The 17,454-nt window shown below is 33.5% G+C and overlaps 1 protein-coding gene across 5 annotated transcripts in view; it reads left to right on the top strand.

The window, feature by feature from the left end:
• The window catches only part of CEP290 (centrosomal protein 290), a 96,075-nt gene that overhangs the window by 59,694 nt on the left and 18,927 nt on the right, over positions 1 to 17,454 (top strand). For all 5 annotated transcript variants that reach the window (XM_063075168.1, XM_063075164.1, XM_063075166.1 and 2 more), the window contains 8 exons: positions 193 to 392; positions 1,955 to 2,168; positions 3,113 to 3,250; positions 5,511 to 5,732; positions 6,143 to 6,265; positions 9,870 to 10,015; positions 10,195 to 10,350; positions 13,040 to 13,163. In XM_063075168.1, the coding sequence (XP_062931238.1) occupies positions 193 to 392; positions 1,955 to 2,168; positions 3,113 to 3,250; positions 5,511 to 5,732; positions 6,143 to 6,265; positions 9,870 to 10,015; positions 10,195 to 10,350; positions 13,040 to 13,163 (1,323 nt within the window). The remainder of the gene's footprint in view (positions 1 to 192; positions 393 to 1,954; positions 2,169 to 3,112; positions 3,251 to 5,510; positions 5,733 to 6,142; positions 6,266 to 9,869; positions 10,016 to 10,194; positions 10,351 to 13,039; positions 13,164 to 17,454) is intronic.

Raw genomic sequence — 17,454 nt, forward strand, 5'->3', positions numbered from 1 at the left:
CTTTGCTAGATGCTGAGAGTACAAAGTGTAAGGTCTCTATTTCCTGTCTTCTTTAAGCCTTTATTGCCTGCTAAATCATTAAGTTTTAGATTAGATAATATCTTTTAATCATCTGAGGAACCAAATTAAAATTATGGAATAAGTATGGCATTAAATTATACATGCCATGGCTAATATATTCATATTTTATAGGACTTAATAAAACAGTCTCCTACTCCAGTTCCTACCACCAAGCACTTTGTCCGTCTGGCTGAAATGGAACAGACGGTAGCAGAACAAGATGACTCTCTCTCCTCTCTTTTGATCAAACTAAAGAAAGTATCTCAAGATTTAGAGAGACAAAGAGAAATCACTGAATTAAAAGTTAAAGAATTTGAAATTATCAAATTACGGTAAGTCTTGGAAGTGTATTTTAGAAATAGGCAAATGGTAATAATTATATAATGAAGATAAACGTAAGCATTTGCTGTGCCAGGTACTGTTCTAAGACCTTTATGTATATTATCTCATTTTATCCTCAGGTCTACTTATGACATATGATGTTATTTTCTCCATTTTTCAGTTAGGAAACTGTGCCTCGGAAGCCTCGTAACATACTTAGAAGGAGGTGGGAAAGCCATAATTTGAAACTAGTCAGTCTGACTCAAAAGCCAATTCAGATTTTTCTCCAGAATCTTGTTTTTAACCTCTTCAAGCTTCAGTTTTATTATCTATGAAATGGAAATGACAGTACTTACCCTAATTCTTTCAGGGTCGTTATATGAATGAAGGCCAACTGGTACCGTATATGAAAATAATTTGAAAATTGTAAAATAACGTATAAACATTAAACTTTTGTTTATACACCTATAATGGTGTCTGCCACATAATAGATGCTCAATAAATGTTAACTAAAAAGGTAATTTTTTGTATTAATTATAGTGACAGTAGAGTGTTCATAACATTCTCTATGTTAGAGATTCTAAGCATTGTTCAACCAATTTGTGAGAATATAAATTTTAAAACTAAAATAGATTTATAGATATGTAGTTTGTAATCATTGAACTATTTCTTTGGGCCTCAATTTTCTTCCCTGAAAAAATGAGAAAGTTGAACTATTTGACTTATAATTCCAGCTCTGAACCCATTGATTCTTTGCTCACTTATCCAAGGTGCCTCTGACAAAATTAACACTATTTTTACTTTGTTAAAGGAGCTGCCACTTTTAAGACATTATGCTCTAATTTATTGCTTACAGTTTCTGAGGCTGGAATGTCCAAAGTCCAGGTAACACATCTGACTTCAGTGTCACAGGGTATCACATTGTGAAATGGTGGAGCAGAGAAAGCAGAGACTAACCTCCTCATTCACTCTCTTTCTAAAGCCCTCATAACCACGCCTGTGACCACAATTTTTAATCTATTCACTATGACTCGGCCCTACAATCTAATCACCTCTTTAAGGCCTCACCTTTCAATTACCATAATAGGATTTACCCCCCTCTTAACAGTCACAGTGAGGGCAAGTTTTTAATACATAAAACTTGGGGGACACAATTCAAGCTTCAGTGACTTTTGGGGAAACATAATTCAATCCACTGCATCCAGGCAGAAACGTTAATAGTGTTGTAGTTGAGAAACCTGGACATAGAGGAAGCAGTCACATCTTGCAGGAGCCATAACATTTAAAGTCCTATTTTGTCATTCTCTGTATTATTTGACTAGAACCATGAAATAACTTTATGAGATTGTTGCCAAAAATAGTAGACAAAAACTAGAGAAATAAGTCTATTCTATGTTAAGTTTAAGAGTAAAGTGGAATAAAAACATTTTCTTCTTTTGGATTAAATGTCTGCATCAAGATTTAGATCGTTAGACTGTTTAGGACTCAACATTTGCTCTTTGTGAAATTTGTAAAAATCAAGGTGTTAATGGCAGCAACCACTCTTTAAAGTACATATATTTGTTTACATCAGGCTCCGAGAAAACCATGAAGATGAAGTGAAAAAAATGAAAGCAGAAGTAGAAGATTTAAGGTGTCTTCTGGCCCAGTCACAAAAGGAGTCACAGAGTTTAAAATCTGAACTTCATGCTCAAAAAGAAGCCAATTCTAGAGCTCCAACAACTTCAATGAGAAATCTAGTAGAACGGCTAAAGAGCCAACTAGCTTTGAAGGAGAAACAACAAAAAGTAAGTTGCAGAAAATTATCAACATTTAGGAAAAACATGTGGTAGATTGCTTTAAGAGAAGGTTTATAAATTTGTAAAAGATAGTAGTATAGATCTTTGTTGAAATGAAAACTGTGAGCTTTATCTTATGCTTTTAAACCGGGGCTTTCAAGACAGTTCTTTAATTAAGCCTTATTGAATGCTGTTTCCTTGCAAACATGTTCCAATTTATCTTTTTATGTTGTTGACAATTTCATTTGTGGATTATCTATTGGAAATGAGGGGAAGCCTTAATTACATTATTTTCTTTTGTACTAGGATTTTATATTACGGAAGCTATTTTGAACAATTGAGCAGTTTTAAATAATGTGGGGGATTAAGAGAGAACTATGATAGTGAGGAGGAGAGATTAATCAAGTCACAGAGATGGTTTTGTGGAAAGGAGTTGGTTAGTGGATTATCTGATTTATTAGGGTTTTTAAAAAATTTATCTTAGAATTGATATATTCAAATTGTTTTAGAAGGTGCTGGGTGTTTTTCTATGCTAATTTATGAAATTTTAACCCTTTTCTATTCCTATAACTTTCCTTGTTTGCTTAAATTTCAATTAGTTTCATGTGGAAGGGTGTACATTCTAAGTGAATAATTTAGCTGGTGTGTAAATTGGATACTTGAAAACAAAACATATCTGGTTTTTGTAATACAAAGTGCTTGATTTAATGCTGGCTTCTCAAAATCACTGTCAAGATTTTGAACTCATACTTAATTTGGAAAGATTTCAGTGTAATTACTAGAGGAAATTCACTTGAGGAATTTGGGTTGTTTGTAAAGTATGTTTGATTAAATACATGGTATTTTAGGAAAATTGTAGAAAGTAATAAACTTGTTTATTTTTTATATTATATATTGCTCATGTAAAATAACAATTTTCCTTTAAAAAAGTTTGTATATGTTGTAATTTTTAGGCACTTAGTCGAGCACTTTTGGAACTCCGGGCAGAAATGACAGCAACGGCTGAAGAACGTATTATTTCTGCAACTTCTCAGAAAGAGGCACATCTCAATGTTCAACAAATTGTTGATCGACATACTAAAGAGCTAAAGGTGAACATCAGCACATATACTAATATAACAAAATTTCTGATAATTCCCATTGGAAGAGAATCCACTTTGATGTATAGTAATTTTGATAATGAATAGAGAATTTATATGAATTATTGGTGGATAGATATACATACATTCATATATTTTTGATAATAAGTCTCTTTATAATACTCATGTACTGATTATCATCTTGGGGATTAGGAAAGGATAGGCTTTATCACTCTTCCTAAAAGAATTAAATTTAAGAAACATTTTACTTAGGATTTTTTTAAGACTTTATTTTTTTTAGGGCAGTTTTAGGTTTATGGCAAAATTGAGAAGAATGTTCAGAGATTTCCTGTCTGTCCCCTGCCTCCATATGCATAACTTCTTCCATTATCAATACCCACTACCAGAGTGGCCATTTGTTACAACTGATGAACCTACATTGATACATCATATCACCCAAAGTCCAACTTTACATTTGCTGTTAGTATTGTATATTCTGTAGGTTTAGATAAATGCATAATGATGTGTATCCATCATTATAGTGTCATAAAGAATATTTTCACTGCCCTAAAAATCTTCTATTTATCCCCTTCCTTTCCCTGGAAACCACTGTTTTGTTTTGTTTTTTTACTGTCTGCATAGTTTTGTCTTTTCCAGAATGTCTTTTAGTTGGAATCATATATTGTGTAACCTTTTCAGATTGGCTTGTTTCACTTAGTAGTATATATTTAAGATTCCTTCATGTCTTTTCACGACTTGATAGCTCATTTCTTTTTAGCACTGAATTATGTTTCTTTGTAGGGATGTATCACAGTTTATTTATCCATTCAGTTTCAGAGGGACATCTTGGTTGCTTCCAAGCTCTGGCAATTATGAATAAAACTGTTATTTTTACATCTGTATTGATAAGTAAGAAAGGTGTGTAGATCTTTTTGTTTGTTTTACTTCTTGCCTTATCAGAATTTTCTGTCTAGATTTTTTTAGTTCATAATATGAGTTATTTAGCTTCCTTTTTTTCCTCTGAAAAAGTTCATGACAATCATGCATGAAGTCTTTGAGACATTTAATTGATATAGCTGCCTGACCTCGAAGCATTTTTTTTTCCCTCTATTTATATTTTGATAACATATTTTTTTCTCTTACTTGATTATTAGGTTTTTGATTTAAACTTTTTTTCCAAAACATATATATTTCATAATGATTTTCAAATTTTTTACACAAAGTTTAATATAATATATTAAGAGTAAAATAAAAATTCTGCTTGTTTTATTTTGTTTGTAATTTTGATTTACTTTCGGTTTATTTGTACCTTCCCTTCTCCACCATCAAACTGTGTAAGGACTAGATTTTACTCAAATTTTTAAAATCTTGCATTGTACCTGCCAAGATTATAGACATAATAGACAGTAAAAATGTATTAAATAAATAAATAAACAGGAATAATTCTTTATTAATGTCTTTTTCAATACCTTCTCTTTGCCTGAAATGTCTTCTCTGAATTCTTCACATTCTTCAAGTTCTTTTTCTTGAAGCCTTTTTGACTTCTCCAGGACAGATTATGTTTTTCTTCTAACCACATAAGTAATAATGCTAATTTACTGTTAGTATTGTCAGCACCACGCTCAGCCAGTGAGCGAACCGGCCATCCGTATATGGGATCCGAACCCGGGGCCTTGGTGTTATCAGCACCGCACTCTCCCGAGTGAGCCACGGGCCGGCCCTCCTGTTAGTATTATTAGTAATAATATTTGGCCTAGTTTCTTTCACTGTCACTGTAGAGGACTGCTTGGAACTCCTTTCTGGTGGCTTATATATACTGTCTGGTATTGTAAGTTATTCTTCTGTGTAATGTCTTTATAAACTAGATTAGACACTAGTTGAAGTCAGAAATTTTGTTTTGTAATACTCATGCTTCATAGTGTTTACAACATTGCCGTGTACATTGATGTATACTTGTTTCTTTAATTAATTCAGCCATAATGAAACATTTGCTTATTTGATAAAATTTTGTTTCTGGTGTTTGTTGAAAGTGAATTGCTTTAGACTATTTTGGGGGTTTTTTTTCCCCCCAAGTAGACTTGGTTGATTTAACATAAACATGAAAAAATATATGTACTTTGTGGGTTTGTTTTTTTTTTTGTATACTTAAAATTTTAGATTGAAGTTTTCTTTTTAATAAGTATTAATGATATACTTTATGTTTTATGTTGCTTTTATCAATGATACTTTATGAAAATTCATGAATAAAATCTTAATCTTTATCTCTTATTAGTCACAAATTGAAGATTTAAATGAAAATCTTTTAAAATTCAAAGAATCTCTGAAAATAAGTAAAAACAGAGAGAACGCACTAGCGGATAATTTGAATGACTTAAACAATGAACTGCAAAAAAAGCAAAAAGCCTATAATAAAATACTTAGAGAGAAAGAAGGAATTGATCAAGAGAATGATGAACTGAAAAGGCAAATTAAAAGACTAGCCAGTGGACTACAGGTAATTTCATATTTAATTCTGATAATTTGATTTACAATATGTGAGTAGTACATATGTCTTTGTAGTAGTATATCTGTTTTTGTGGTTCTTAGGATATATGTCTTTGACTTAAAATATATAAGTAGTAGTTTATTCTTACTTTATTATTTTGTCTATAACATTTCCTAAAACTGGCTTTTAAATCACTTTGATTAATGTAACTAATTCTTTTAGTGACCTGTAGTATATTTATAGTTCTTCAAGTAGCATATCTTATTAAAATACAGAAGCCCCTAGCATGTTACATATTGAGTGTCATTTAGAATGCCTGGTCAGCAGTAGTTTCAAAAAGTTTCTATAATTGGAATATTTATTGTGTATTTTGTTTGATATTTATTTGTAGAATATAAACATACATCTTATTTTTTCAGGGTAAACCTCTAATTGATAACAAACAAAGTCTAATTGAAGAACTCCAAAAGAAAGTTAAAAAACTAGAAAGCCAAGTAGAAAGAAAGGTGGATGAAGTAGACATAAAACCTGTGAAAGAAAAGGTATGTGAAGAAACATAATGATTAATATGTTTAAGTTTGTAATAGAGTAAGTTAAACATGTAGTTGATGAACAGATAATATACCATATTAATTTGAGGACCCAATACATACTGTAAGTAGTACTATATAACAGAGAGAAGTCTAAGACAAGTTTCTGTCCTTTAGGAATTTATGGTCTATTTGAGGAGACACCTATATGTAACTCTTATTTGGAAATTACTACCTCATCTGCATGTCATCTTCCTGACATTAGAGCATCTCCAGAGTACTTTCTTTGCACCTTATGTATATATCCAACTGTATTTATTATTTCTCCTCAGTGTGATTGTTTATTTCTGTTGGTGCTTTTGACCTTTGGGACAGAAAGCTGGGTATTTTAAGACCTCTACTTTGACCCAACTGTGTCTTTTTTGTTCTTTAGTAGACTGGACTATTATTTCAGGGTAAACAAAGTGATTTGGAATATATTCAGTATTTGCAGTAAAATTCAATAACCAATGTGCTCATAGATTCTGTAATGTGAAAAAAATTGCGTAATATTTTCTAACAGGTTAACTAGTAAAGTGTTTTGTCATAAAAATTACTGATAGAAATAATCAATTCAAAGAAAAACTAAAATTGGCTAAAATGCATATAATTAAAACTTGTTATGAACAATAAACTGGAGATACATTGTTAGTTATATTGAAAATATCACATGTGACCTGGGAAATGTTAGTGTTAGTACAGTATAGTAATTTGCCCATGAAGAACACCACTGTGGAGGAGCTATGGTTAGAAAAAAGTTTATTGTAATATTTACCCAGAAAATATGCAATATCTATAAAATAATTTCAGTAACAAAAATAGAAAATTGTCTTTAATGGCACTGAATAGAAAGTATGTAATGGAATTAAAATATTTTAATAGAGTATACTCCAAAAAATATTTTCTCTATGAAAATTCATCAGTGTCAGTATAATTTTATTGAAAAGTTTTGCATTTGTATGCATGGAGCAACAACGTGCTTGCTGTCGGAAGCTTTGCTGGTGAAAACTAGAATTTCAAAATGTCTTTACTCATCTGGATTGCTGTCTTCACTACCTCCCTAATTGGAGATAGATAGGTCTAATCCTTGGATTTTAGGTCCTAACCTGATTCCTATCAGAATACCTCAATAGCCTGTGGCTTTGCCTGGACTCTTAACATCTGTGCTTCAGTTTCTTCCTCCTTAAAATGGAAATAATAATCTGCATCACCAATTTCTCAAAATTATTTTACAATCGAGTAAAATAATACATGAAAGTCTTATATAAGCCATCAAGTCCATACCAGTGTAAGATATTATTACTAACTAGAAAGAGAACACAGAGGGCAATACCAGTATTAAAAACTATATCCAGGAATCTAGTAAGAATATTCTTTCAGATTCTATAGCGCTTGGAGTTTCGACTTTATATTCAGTGAATGCTTTTATACTGAGTGGAAATTTCAGTACCTTTTTCTCCATAAACAGTGTTTGTAGCCTGTCTAAGTAAAAACAAAAACCACCCCCATGCCTTGCATTTCTTTCTTCAAAGCATTTATTACTGTCTGAACATACTAGATATTTATTACCTGTGTGTTCATCTTTTGTTTATCCTTACTATCCTTGCTAGGCTGTAAGCTTTGATGGGGAGCTTTGCCTGTTTTGTTCATTGTTGCATTCCCAGCACCTAGAGCAGTCCCTGGCACATAGTAGATTTTCAATATTTGTTAAATGAATGAAAAATCTTAAATACTGTAATATTCTAAAATGTTTGCATAAGAGGCTTTTGGTACAGAAAATATGAAAACAGAACTTCTCTCCCATCCTCTCTTCCCCCATTTTTCCCTTGGGCAAGAACAGACTCTTGATGACATTAGCCTTTGCTGTTTTTCTGTTCATTTTAAAATTCTTCTCTTAGCTTTGCTTCCCTTGATCTTAATTTAGGGAGTAATGTCAGGTGGATAGAATTGCCAGATCCTAACAAAACAGTTCATGCTACAGAATTATTTATTTAACATACTTTATGCCCCCAACTAGTATTTGCATTTCTGGGAGTACAGGTAATTTCTTGTACATATTTCAGAAAAAAAATAAATTAATAACTCTCAACCATTTACGAAAATTTTTGCACTTTTTAAAGGAAACTTGTTAGCTGAAATAAATAAGCTAAAACATTGATCAGCACTGGAAAAGAGTATTGGAGAAGATAGTTTTGATAGGACAACTCATCTTAGTTGGGAATTTGGCTTTAAACCATAGCTCTCAACCTTCTCAAACCCAACGTTCCTTTTTATCTATCGTAAATATGTTTCATAATGCCCCCTTTACTATTCCAAGTAAAACTCTACTTGCATAATTTAAAAAATAGTATAAGTGTCCTAAGTTAAATATATAGGAGAAACATAAGAGGAAAATAACATAAAAATAATAATATGCATATTATCATATTTCAATATGTACACTAGAAAACATAATGAAGTACTCATACTCTTAAGGGTACCTTTACACGGCATTAGTATGACTTCAAAGCTACAAATACTGACTGATACAAATGTGTTCTGTTGGCAGCTCATATGTCAGGATTGCATTGCCATTTGTAATTTGATTTCCAAAATGGTAAACAATTGTTGGTACAGTTCTCAGCAAAACAGTGTCTACATTCTTTCTTTCTTTATAAGGCCATTGTATTCTTAGAAAATTCAGTGTCTAGTAAAACCACTAAAAATTTTCTTGGTGTTAATATGTGAAATGTAGATAAATTCCTAGCTTAGACAGTTATGAGCATGCTATTTAACTATATGAATATCCAGTAGAACATTTGGGCATTGTTTAGTACATGGAACTACTCTGCATTACATAGGCTTTCTTTGGCTCCTTTATCTCAATAAAAACAAACCACGACACCTACCCCTGAAATGCCCTAATTTCCTTCCCGTCTTTTTTTAAGCACTTACCAACTAACTTATTACAAAATATACTTAGATTTTTTCTTGTTTTGTTATCTATATTTTGTTTCATTGTCCCCAATCTACCCAACCAATCTATATAAACTAGATTGTAAAATTAATGAAGATATAGCTTTTCGTCTGGTTTATTCAGTTTCTATTCCTAGTGCCTAGAGTAGTACCTGGCTTGTGGTTAGGAATAAATAAAAATCTGTTGAATGAATGAAGTAATGTGCATTGAAGACTGACTTGAAGGATCTCTGATGCTAGAAGATTGTCATAGGGTAACAAGATTGGGTTGGTCATTTATGCATAAGGTTCTTTGTTAGAAGCTTACTTTAGTCATGATTTTATGTATTGGAATCTTCATTTAAAGACTGCTTTAAGAGTGTTGGCTTTAGTCAAAATTGTCACCCAGAATTCGATCTGTCAAGTGATAGAATAAAGCATACTTAGACTGAAGGGCATTTTTGCTAATAGTTTGGCACGTGTAAAGATTCTAGAAATTACAAAGCAAAACGAACCTATTTACATAATTTCTAGGATGTATTATTGGTTTGCTATTTTTCTAGGTAAATTGTAATTGGTAAATCTGACAATGAAATTTGCAATAATATCAGTAATTTTCTACCTCCATTGTTATTGTTTACAGAGTGCTAGAGAAGAATTAATTAGGTGGGAAGAAGGTAAAAAATGGCAAACCAAAATAGAGGGAATTCGAAACAAGTTAAAAGAGAAAGAGGGGGAAGTCTGTACTCTAACAAAGCAGTTGAATACTTTGAAGGATCTTTTTGCCAAGTAAGTTTAAACTTCATTGTAAAACTAATTATGTGTAAAATATTTTATTGACCTGGAAGTTATGTAGTTTGTAGTTATATTGAATATATTACCATATAGTTATATTGAACATAGTAGTTATATTGAACAAACCAAACAGTGAATGATATATTTTCATGATTCTATATTAAATTCCACAGAGCTGATAAAGAGAAACTTACTTTGCAGAAGAAACTAAAAACAACCGGTATGACAGTTGATCAAGTTATAGGAGTGCGAGCTTTAGAGTCAGAAAAAGAGTTGGAAGAATTAAAAAAGAGAAATCGTGACTTAGAAAATGACATATTGTATATGAGGTAAGCTATTACATGGAAATGTACCACCCATTATAATGAACAAAAACTGTTTGACCCAAGAAATGGAAATAATAAATGTGTGTTATTTTAAGCTTAGGTTGTGTTGATTGTCTTTTTTCATGTGAATTGAGATATTCCTGGTTGTATACCACATCATTTTTTATTGTATTCTTGAACTTTTAAATATTATGTTGTGAGACTCTGGATCTTGTTTAAATTCAGTGGAAAATATTGATATTTTTGTTTTAGCATGTAATCCGTCTGGTTAGGTTCAGGTCACAAGTTTCAACCCTCTTTCTGTGGGCTGTGGTTCCGATATCAGTTCCATTTTCAAAGCCTTTACAGTGCTATTTGGATCTGTTCTGCCTGTGCACCTCCTGGTTGACAGTCTGGTATGTGGTCTATGTTCTATATTAGTTCAGTTCTTAGAATCTTTGGTATTCTGATTAGGATGAGATCTATTCATGTGCAGCTCAAGAGTGAGTTCAGAAGTTCATAAACAACTTTATAGGGTCCCTTTCTTGAGCTCTTACCTTTCTGCAATCTCTGATACTTGGGTTCCCTAGGGCTCCCCATTTTGGCACTTCCTACAGAAATCTGAGGCTTTATTTATGCAGTTATACAGTGCACTTAAGCAGTTGCACACACCTGCAGCCAAGAAAGCAACAGGAAGGCAGAAAGGGGGACAGAAAAAAAAAACAACAAAAAATTTCTACTTTCTCCCTACTCCTTAGTATCACAGCTCTAGCTCTACTAATTGCAGAAGAAGTTTCCCCTTTCTAAAAGTTTTAGCTCCTGTGGGTTCCCATTGCAGCCTCTGCAACCACCACCATGGGATTGCATGAGGGCTGGGACATGAGAGAATGGATATAAGAGAAAAATAATGAGGTATTTTTGTACTATCTGTGAGTGTTCGAAGTTCCCTTTCTCCTTACATGAACTGGAACTGGAAACCTTCCTTGGAACTTTCTCCCTCGGTGCTGACACCCACCTTTAGGTTTCAAATAATGTGTTCAGGCCAGGCAGTAACAGAAGTTAGAGGCTAAACTCATCACCTATTTGCTGTTAACTTCAGTTTCTGGTATTTTATCCCAATCTGCCTTGTACTATTTACTTTTCAAAGTCCTCAAATAGCTGTTCATTGCGTTTGGGAGAAATGAGATTGACTGTTTACTGCATTGTACCTGGAACCAAATCCCTTACTCCCAGTGTCATTTTTTAGCAGAGCCTTTGAGATTTTGTTTGTTTGTTTCGCTGTCTCTTTCCAAGCTACGTATTTTGATATAGTCATGCTCATGAAAAGTAAAATAGAATGTCTTAACAATAACTAAAATTATTTCTAATTATCTGTTTCACATATTTCTCTCAAGATGAACTTAGGTTAGTTTTACGTAATTTGTTATTTCTTTTAAGCGCTTACAAACAATATGTAATCATGCTAATAATCATTGTTAATGTCTGGTACTTACCTGTAATATTTTGATGTAAGGATATTTACCCTTTGTACACTTATCATACTCTTTTTAATTAATCTTCAGAAGTTACCGTTAATGCTTCTTTATTAATTTCTACTATTGCGACAGTATGGATGTGATGTGAACTTACGAAGTTGAACTCCCTTAAAGGAACACTCACGAGCTTCTAACCTACATTCCATCTCCTTTCCTTCTAAGTTAATGTTTTTTAAATCCTTCAGAATGTTCCTTTATAGGGAAAAGAAAAATGATTGAGGAATTCTTTCTCTTAACATCTCTTTATGGTTACTGTCTGGTACGAGCAGTGCATCTTTCCCTTCCTTGTTTTTCTTCATCTAAACATATGTTCAAAGCAAAACCCTTTTATTCTCCTTTGCATTTTTCTCAAGGATCACATCATTTTAGTTTTGAAAGCTTCTAATAGTTTCAGAGGCTTTTTAAAAAAATGTGAATCAGTGTGGGCCAAAGTAATTGGAGAAGACTTGATAAGAGATTGAACTTGTCTTCTTTCCGAATTCAAGAAGCTTGAATTTCTGAATTTTATTCATCAGATTCAGATATTAAAAGGAGGAAGGACATTTCAAGAAAGGAGAACCCTAGTAGAGACATAGAGGCAAGAGTGAATAATGTTTTATGTGTGGATATGTTTTATGAGTGGATTTATTTGCCTAAATAAAGATAAACTTCTGGACAATAAGGTTGGATAGATGTGGATGTGCCAGATTAGGGAGGGTTTTGGCCTAGGCCAGATGAGTTTAGACTTGAAGTAACAGATTATTATCTGGAACCACTAAGAGCGTTTTTAGGTACTTGCATCTTGAAAAGGACATGGATATTATGCAATTATTATATAATGTTTTAAAAACAGTGGGTATTTTAATTTAACTGTCTTATATAATTCCATATAAATAGATGCATGTTCTTTAAAAATGTTGATGTATTTCTAGAAATCAAAACACACTTTTTAACTCATGCTTTTAAGGGAGCCCTTTAGTGAATCCTGTGAAAAGTGCAAGATTATTTTATAATATAAAATCGTGATGGTTTTAGTTTATTTTTTGTAAAGTTTGGAAGTTTTGAAGAATTTGAAATTAATACAGTATTAATAAACACGTTGCATTTTTCTTTCTTTCTTTCTTTTCTGCACTTTAATATAGTAAAACAGGGAAAAGTTGAAGTTTGAATACTAAAGTATCTGTGGTTGTTGTTCGTAGGACCCATGAAGCTCTTCCTCGAGATTCTGTTGTAGAAGATTTACGTTTACAAAATAGATACCTCCAAGAAAAACTTCATGCTTTAGAAAAACAGTTTTCAAAGGATGCATATTCTAGGACTTCAGTAAGTGTTTACCTTTTCTTTCTTTTCCTTTTCCTATTTTTAAATGTATAAACGTGAAATCAACTTCTTACTTTATCTGGTCAGAAACATTGGATCTCTCTCAATATTAATATAGTAAATTCAGCTTTTATTTTTACTAGAGAGTGAAATGTAATAACTTCTGTAATCCTTTCTCACATAATAACAGTAAATTTAAGATTCTTAAGCTTCGCATAAAACTTTATTACAAATGATTTCTGGAAATTTTATATATATGTATATGTAGGGATAATTATAAATTTTGCTTTGGCAGGAGCATACAATTAAATAAAATAGGAAAATATGTTGCAGCACTATTTTCATTAAAATATGTATATTTCTAGTTTACAAAAACTCATTTATCATTAATGTAGAATTGTTTGTTGGATCTAATGTTTTTAAAATTTTTATTTTATTTATTGAATCAAAATTGATTATACATATTTTGGGGGATCAACATTGAAATATGTTGATCAAATCAATATTACTAGCATATATATTGTTATAAATTGTTAATTATTCTTTATGCCCCTTGTCCAATCTCTCTCCATCCCCCTCTCCTTCCCCCTCCCCCCTCTAATTACCCTAGATTTCTTCTCTCCTTCTGAAAGAATAATGGTTACTCTGTTGATTTGTTGCCTAGATGATCTGTCCAATGCTGAGAAGTGTGATCAGCACCAATATTATCATAGAGCAGATGCTTCTTCTGTCACTCTGAAATGTGGAGAGAGACATCCTCTTCTTTTCTTTATCTCTGCTGGTGACCCTTCTTGTATCAGTGCACTCCAGTGGTTGCTAGACCATCTGCCTGGTGGTTGTGGTGTCTAGCCACTTTTGCAGCAGCCACGGTTCTTGTGGTGGCTGTGGTGGGCCACCCATATGGAGGTGATGTTTTAGGCATGCTCCTTGGCTCTGGCAGTGTGCCTGGATGTGGGAGTGGGGTCCAGTCCCAGGCCCCAAGGCGCTGGTGTTGTGCCTGGGCCGGAACTAATTTTTTGTCCTTTGCTTACTTCTAAAATGGGGGAACTTTCTGTGGGGACCAGTACTTGAGCTGTGTGGTTGAGCTAAATTGCTGCTTTGCTGCTGTTTCCCTAGGGAAGGCTATTTGTTCAGCTCAGGGTTTAATGGTTGACCTTATAGGTACTTCTGGTTCTCCAGAGACATAGTGGATCTGGTTGTGTAGAAACTCTGATCTGGGCCTGAGTTTTTTCATCAAACTGCACCCCATCCAATTCTTCATTCCTGACCAGTCTCCTCTGAGTGGCCCTGCACTGATTTGGGGGTGGGTCGGTTGTCTTTGCTGTGTCCCAGTGTTCTCTCAGTGGGCCTGTCTCCCCCACTGCCCGTGCTCTAAACATTTCCCATGGGACAGGCCCTGCACTGGTCTCTTGCAATGACTCACCAGCCTCTGCATGGCTCCCCTTGTACAGCTGTTCTGTCTCCTCACTCCTATGTGGGTCCACAGGAACCCTATCAGTGGTCTTGCTGGCCTGGGGGCCGCCAAGGCCCTCTTCTCTCCTGCTGTCTCCAAGTAACTCCATCTGAAGGGCACAGCTGGGGCTTCTGCTGGCTCCTGCTCCATGTGCTCAGCAGCTCCAGCCTTAAAGCGGCTGTGGTCCGAAACACTCAGAGCAGTTTTTTCTTTCTCTCATCATGGTTTCTCCCCCTTCATGAACTCCATAGGTCTCTCCTCTTCCCCTGAGCTCCAGTGGCCCCAGTTTGGCTGATGTTACCTTTTTATAATTGTAAATTGGTTGATTTGTGGGACAGAGTGACGCTGGGGACTGTGTATTCCGCCATCTTGACTGGAACTCTTGGATCTCATTTTAAATACTCAGTGTATATAGTTTTCATATTTTTTCTCTTTCATGTTTTTTCTCTTCTACTTCAAGCAGAATCTGGTATATGACACAACTGAATCTGGTAACCCTTGTTACCAGTGTTAATAAATACAGGTGTAATGTTTTTCACAAAAATTCTTTATTCAAGGAGAAACAAAACCTAGAACAGTACTCAGAATTAAAAGTAGGAAAGGAATAGATGCCAGTGACAACCTACATCATTGAGTACCTAGAAATATTCTCTGGTATTATAGTAGTGAAGACCACAAAGCAGATGTTGTAGATCCTACTGACTTAAATAAATCTGAGGCAAGACCAAACAATAAATCAAGTCCATTTAGGTCAACAAATGATACCTTGGCAGATTTTAACTCCAATTTTGAAAATGAACCAAATCCTACTGTTGAGAAAATTAATCAAAAATGTTGTGAGAAATGATAAACAGGAACATAAGAACAAGGAATAGAAAAAGATAGGCAAGAATGACGAAGGAAAGGGACACATAGCTGCAGATGTGAGTCACAACAGTGGGGGCCTTTCGTAGTGTTTTTGCCATGTGTTATGCTATATGTTAGTGAGGAAAAGTCTGTTAAAAATACTCTCATGTGAGATCTTCACCAAATAGAATATTCTCTTTTGTGAGCGATATTTAATTTGTTTTACATCTATTCAATCAGTGGTACTAATGTGATTATCATTCATTGAATCAAATAGCTATCACAGACAGAAGAGAGGAAGTTAGGGAGACAGAAGAACTCAGGGACAGGGAATTATAGATTTCCATGTCTGAAGAGACCTTAAAAATTATCCTATACCTTTATTCATAAGATGCAAAAATTGACAATCTTGTATATGGCAGGATTTGCCTAGTCTTAACAGTAGTAGAATCGTAATTATACTTGGGTTTCTTGAATAAATGAGAACACATTCCTGTGGTTTACAGACATCAACAAAAATGTCTGTCTTTTTTTTTCTAACCCCTACATATTGTTCATATGTGTATATATTTTCTCAAACAAAAATCAGGTGGACATTGCAGTCTTTCTGCCAGTGTTCTGTTACATGCCTCAGATCAAAGTCAAACGTCTGTCCAGAATTTCTTTACTTTTGTGTCCTACTTTGTGATTTCTTTACTTTTACTACATTTTACCTAAGAAAATGTGTATTTGTATTTCTTTACCTTTTTTAACCTAAGCTTGATTATATCAGAACAGTAATACAAAGTATTTAACCTACTACTACGTAGAAAGATGTTATAGAGATGTGTAATAGGTATATTTATAATAATAATATATTTTAAGAACTGTAATGTCGACAGAGTTACTGACTTTATAGCCCATGAAATAAGTAGAGAGAGAAAGGGACGGAGGAGGAAAAACTAAAGCTGTCCTGAGTACTTTCACAAAATTATTTCATATGATGTTTATAATAATCCTATGAGATAGGTGGTATTCTACTAAATTTATAGTAAAAATAATAAAGCACCGACATCTCTTTCAAATAACTTAGAGTTTAGATTGAGATGTAATGAGCATAAATTATAACCCAAGGTAGATTTATGCCAAAAGAAATGCAAGTACTAGATACTGTTAATGGATTTCAGAGGAAAGCAGGGATTGCTTTGGCTTAAGGAATTAGGAAAAGCTTTCTGAATGAGGAAGGAATTGAGGCAGTTCTTTTCATAGCCTTGTGTATTAGTTTGCTAGGGCTGCTGTAATGGAATATTGTAGATGTGGTGGCTTAAACAACAGAAATTTATGGTCTCTCAGTTCTGGAGGCTAGAAATCCAAAATCAAGGTGTTGGCAGATTGGTTCCTTCTGATGACTGTGAGGGAAAGATCAGTTCCAAGTCTCTCTCCTTGGCTTATAGATGGCCATATTCTCCCTGTCTCTTCACGTCTTCTTCCCTCTGTGCATGTCTCTATGTCCACATTCTCAAATTTCCTCTTTTCATAGTGACACCAGTCATACTGGATTAGGGTCCACCCTAATGACCTCATTTTAACTTGAGTACTTCTGTAAAGACCCTGTCTCCGAATAAGGACACATTCTGAGGTACTGGAAGTTATGACTTTAACATATGAATTTGGAGCAACACAATTCAACCCGTAACAGGTGGATAACAATAATACTTTATTTTGGTCTAACCACCAAAAATTAGTATAACCATTATGAGAGTATATATGAAGGCATTACATGTGTGGACTTTATACTTGACTTTGTTTTCTATTTTAATTAAAGCAAACCACATTTACCTTTTCTCAAGCAAGTTTTATATTCTAACTTATTCATTTTTGTTTTGCTCTAGTGCTCTCCAATTTTCTCATATTCCTTTGATGAAAATTTCTTTTTGATGTAGTATTTTCTTATTCAGTATTTTTTGTGGCTTTTATTTATTAAACTTTAAAAATATTTCTAATTTTGTTTTCCAA

Source organism: Cynocephalus volans, chromosome 12 (genome assembly GCF_027409185.1).
Source record: "Cynocephalus volans isolate mCynVol1 chromosome 12, mCynVol1.pri, whole genome shotgun sequence".
Lineage (NCBI taxonomy): Eukaryota > Metazoa > Chordata > Mammalia > Dermoptera > Cynocephalidae > Cynocephalus > Cynocephalus volans.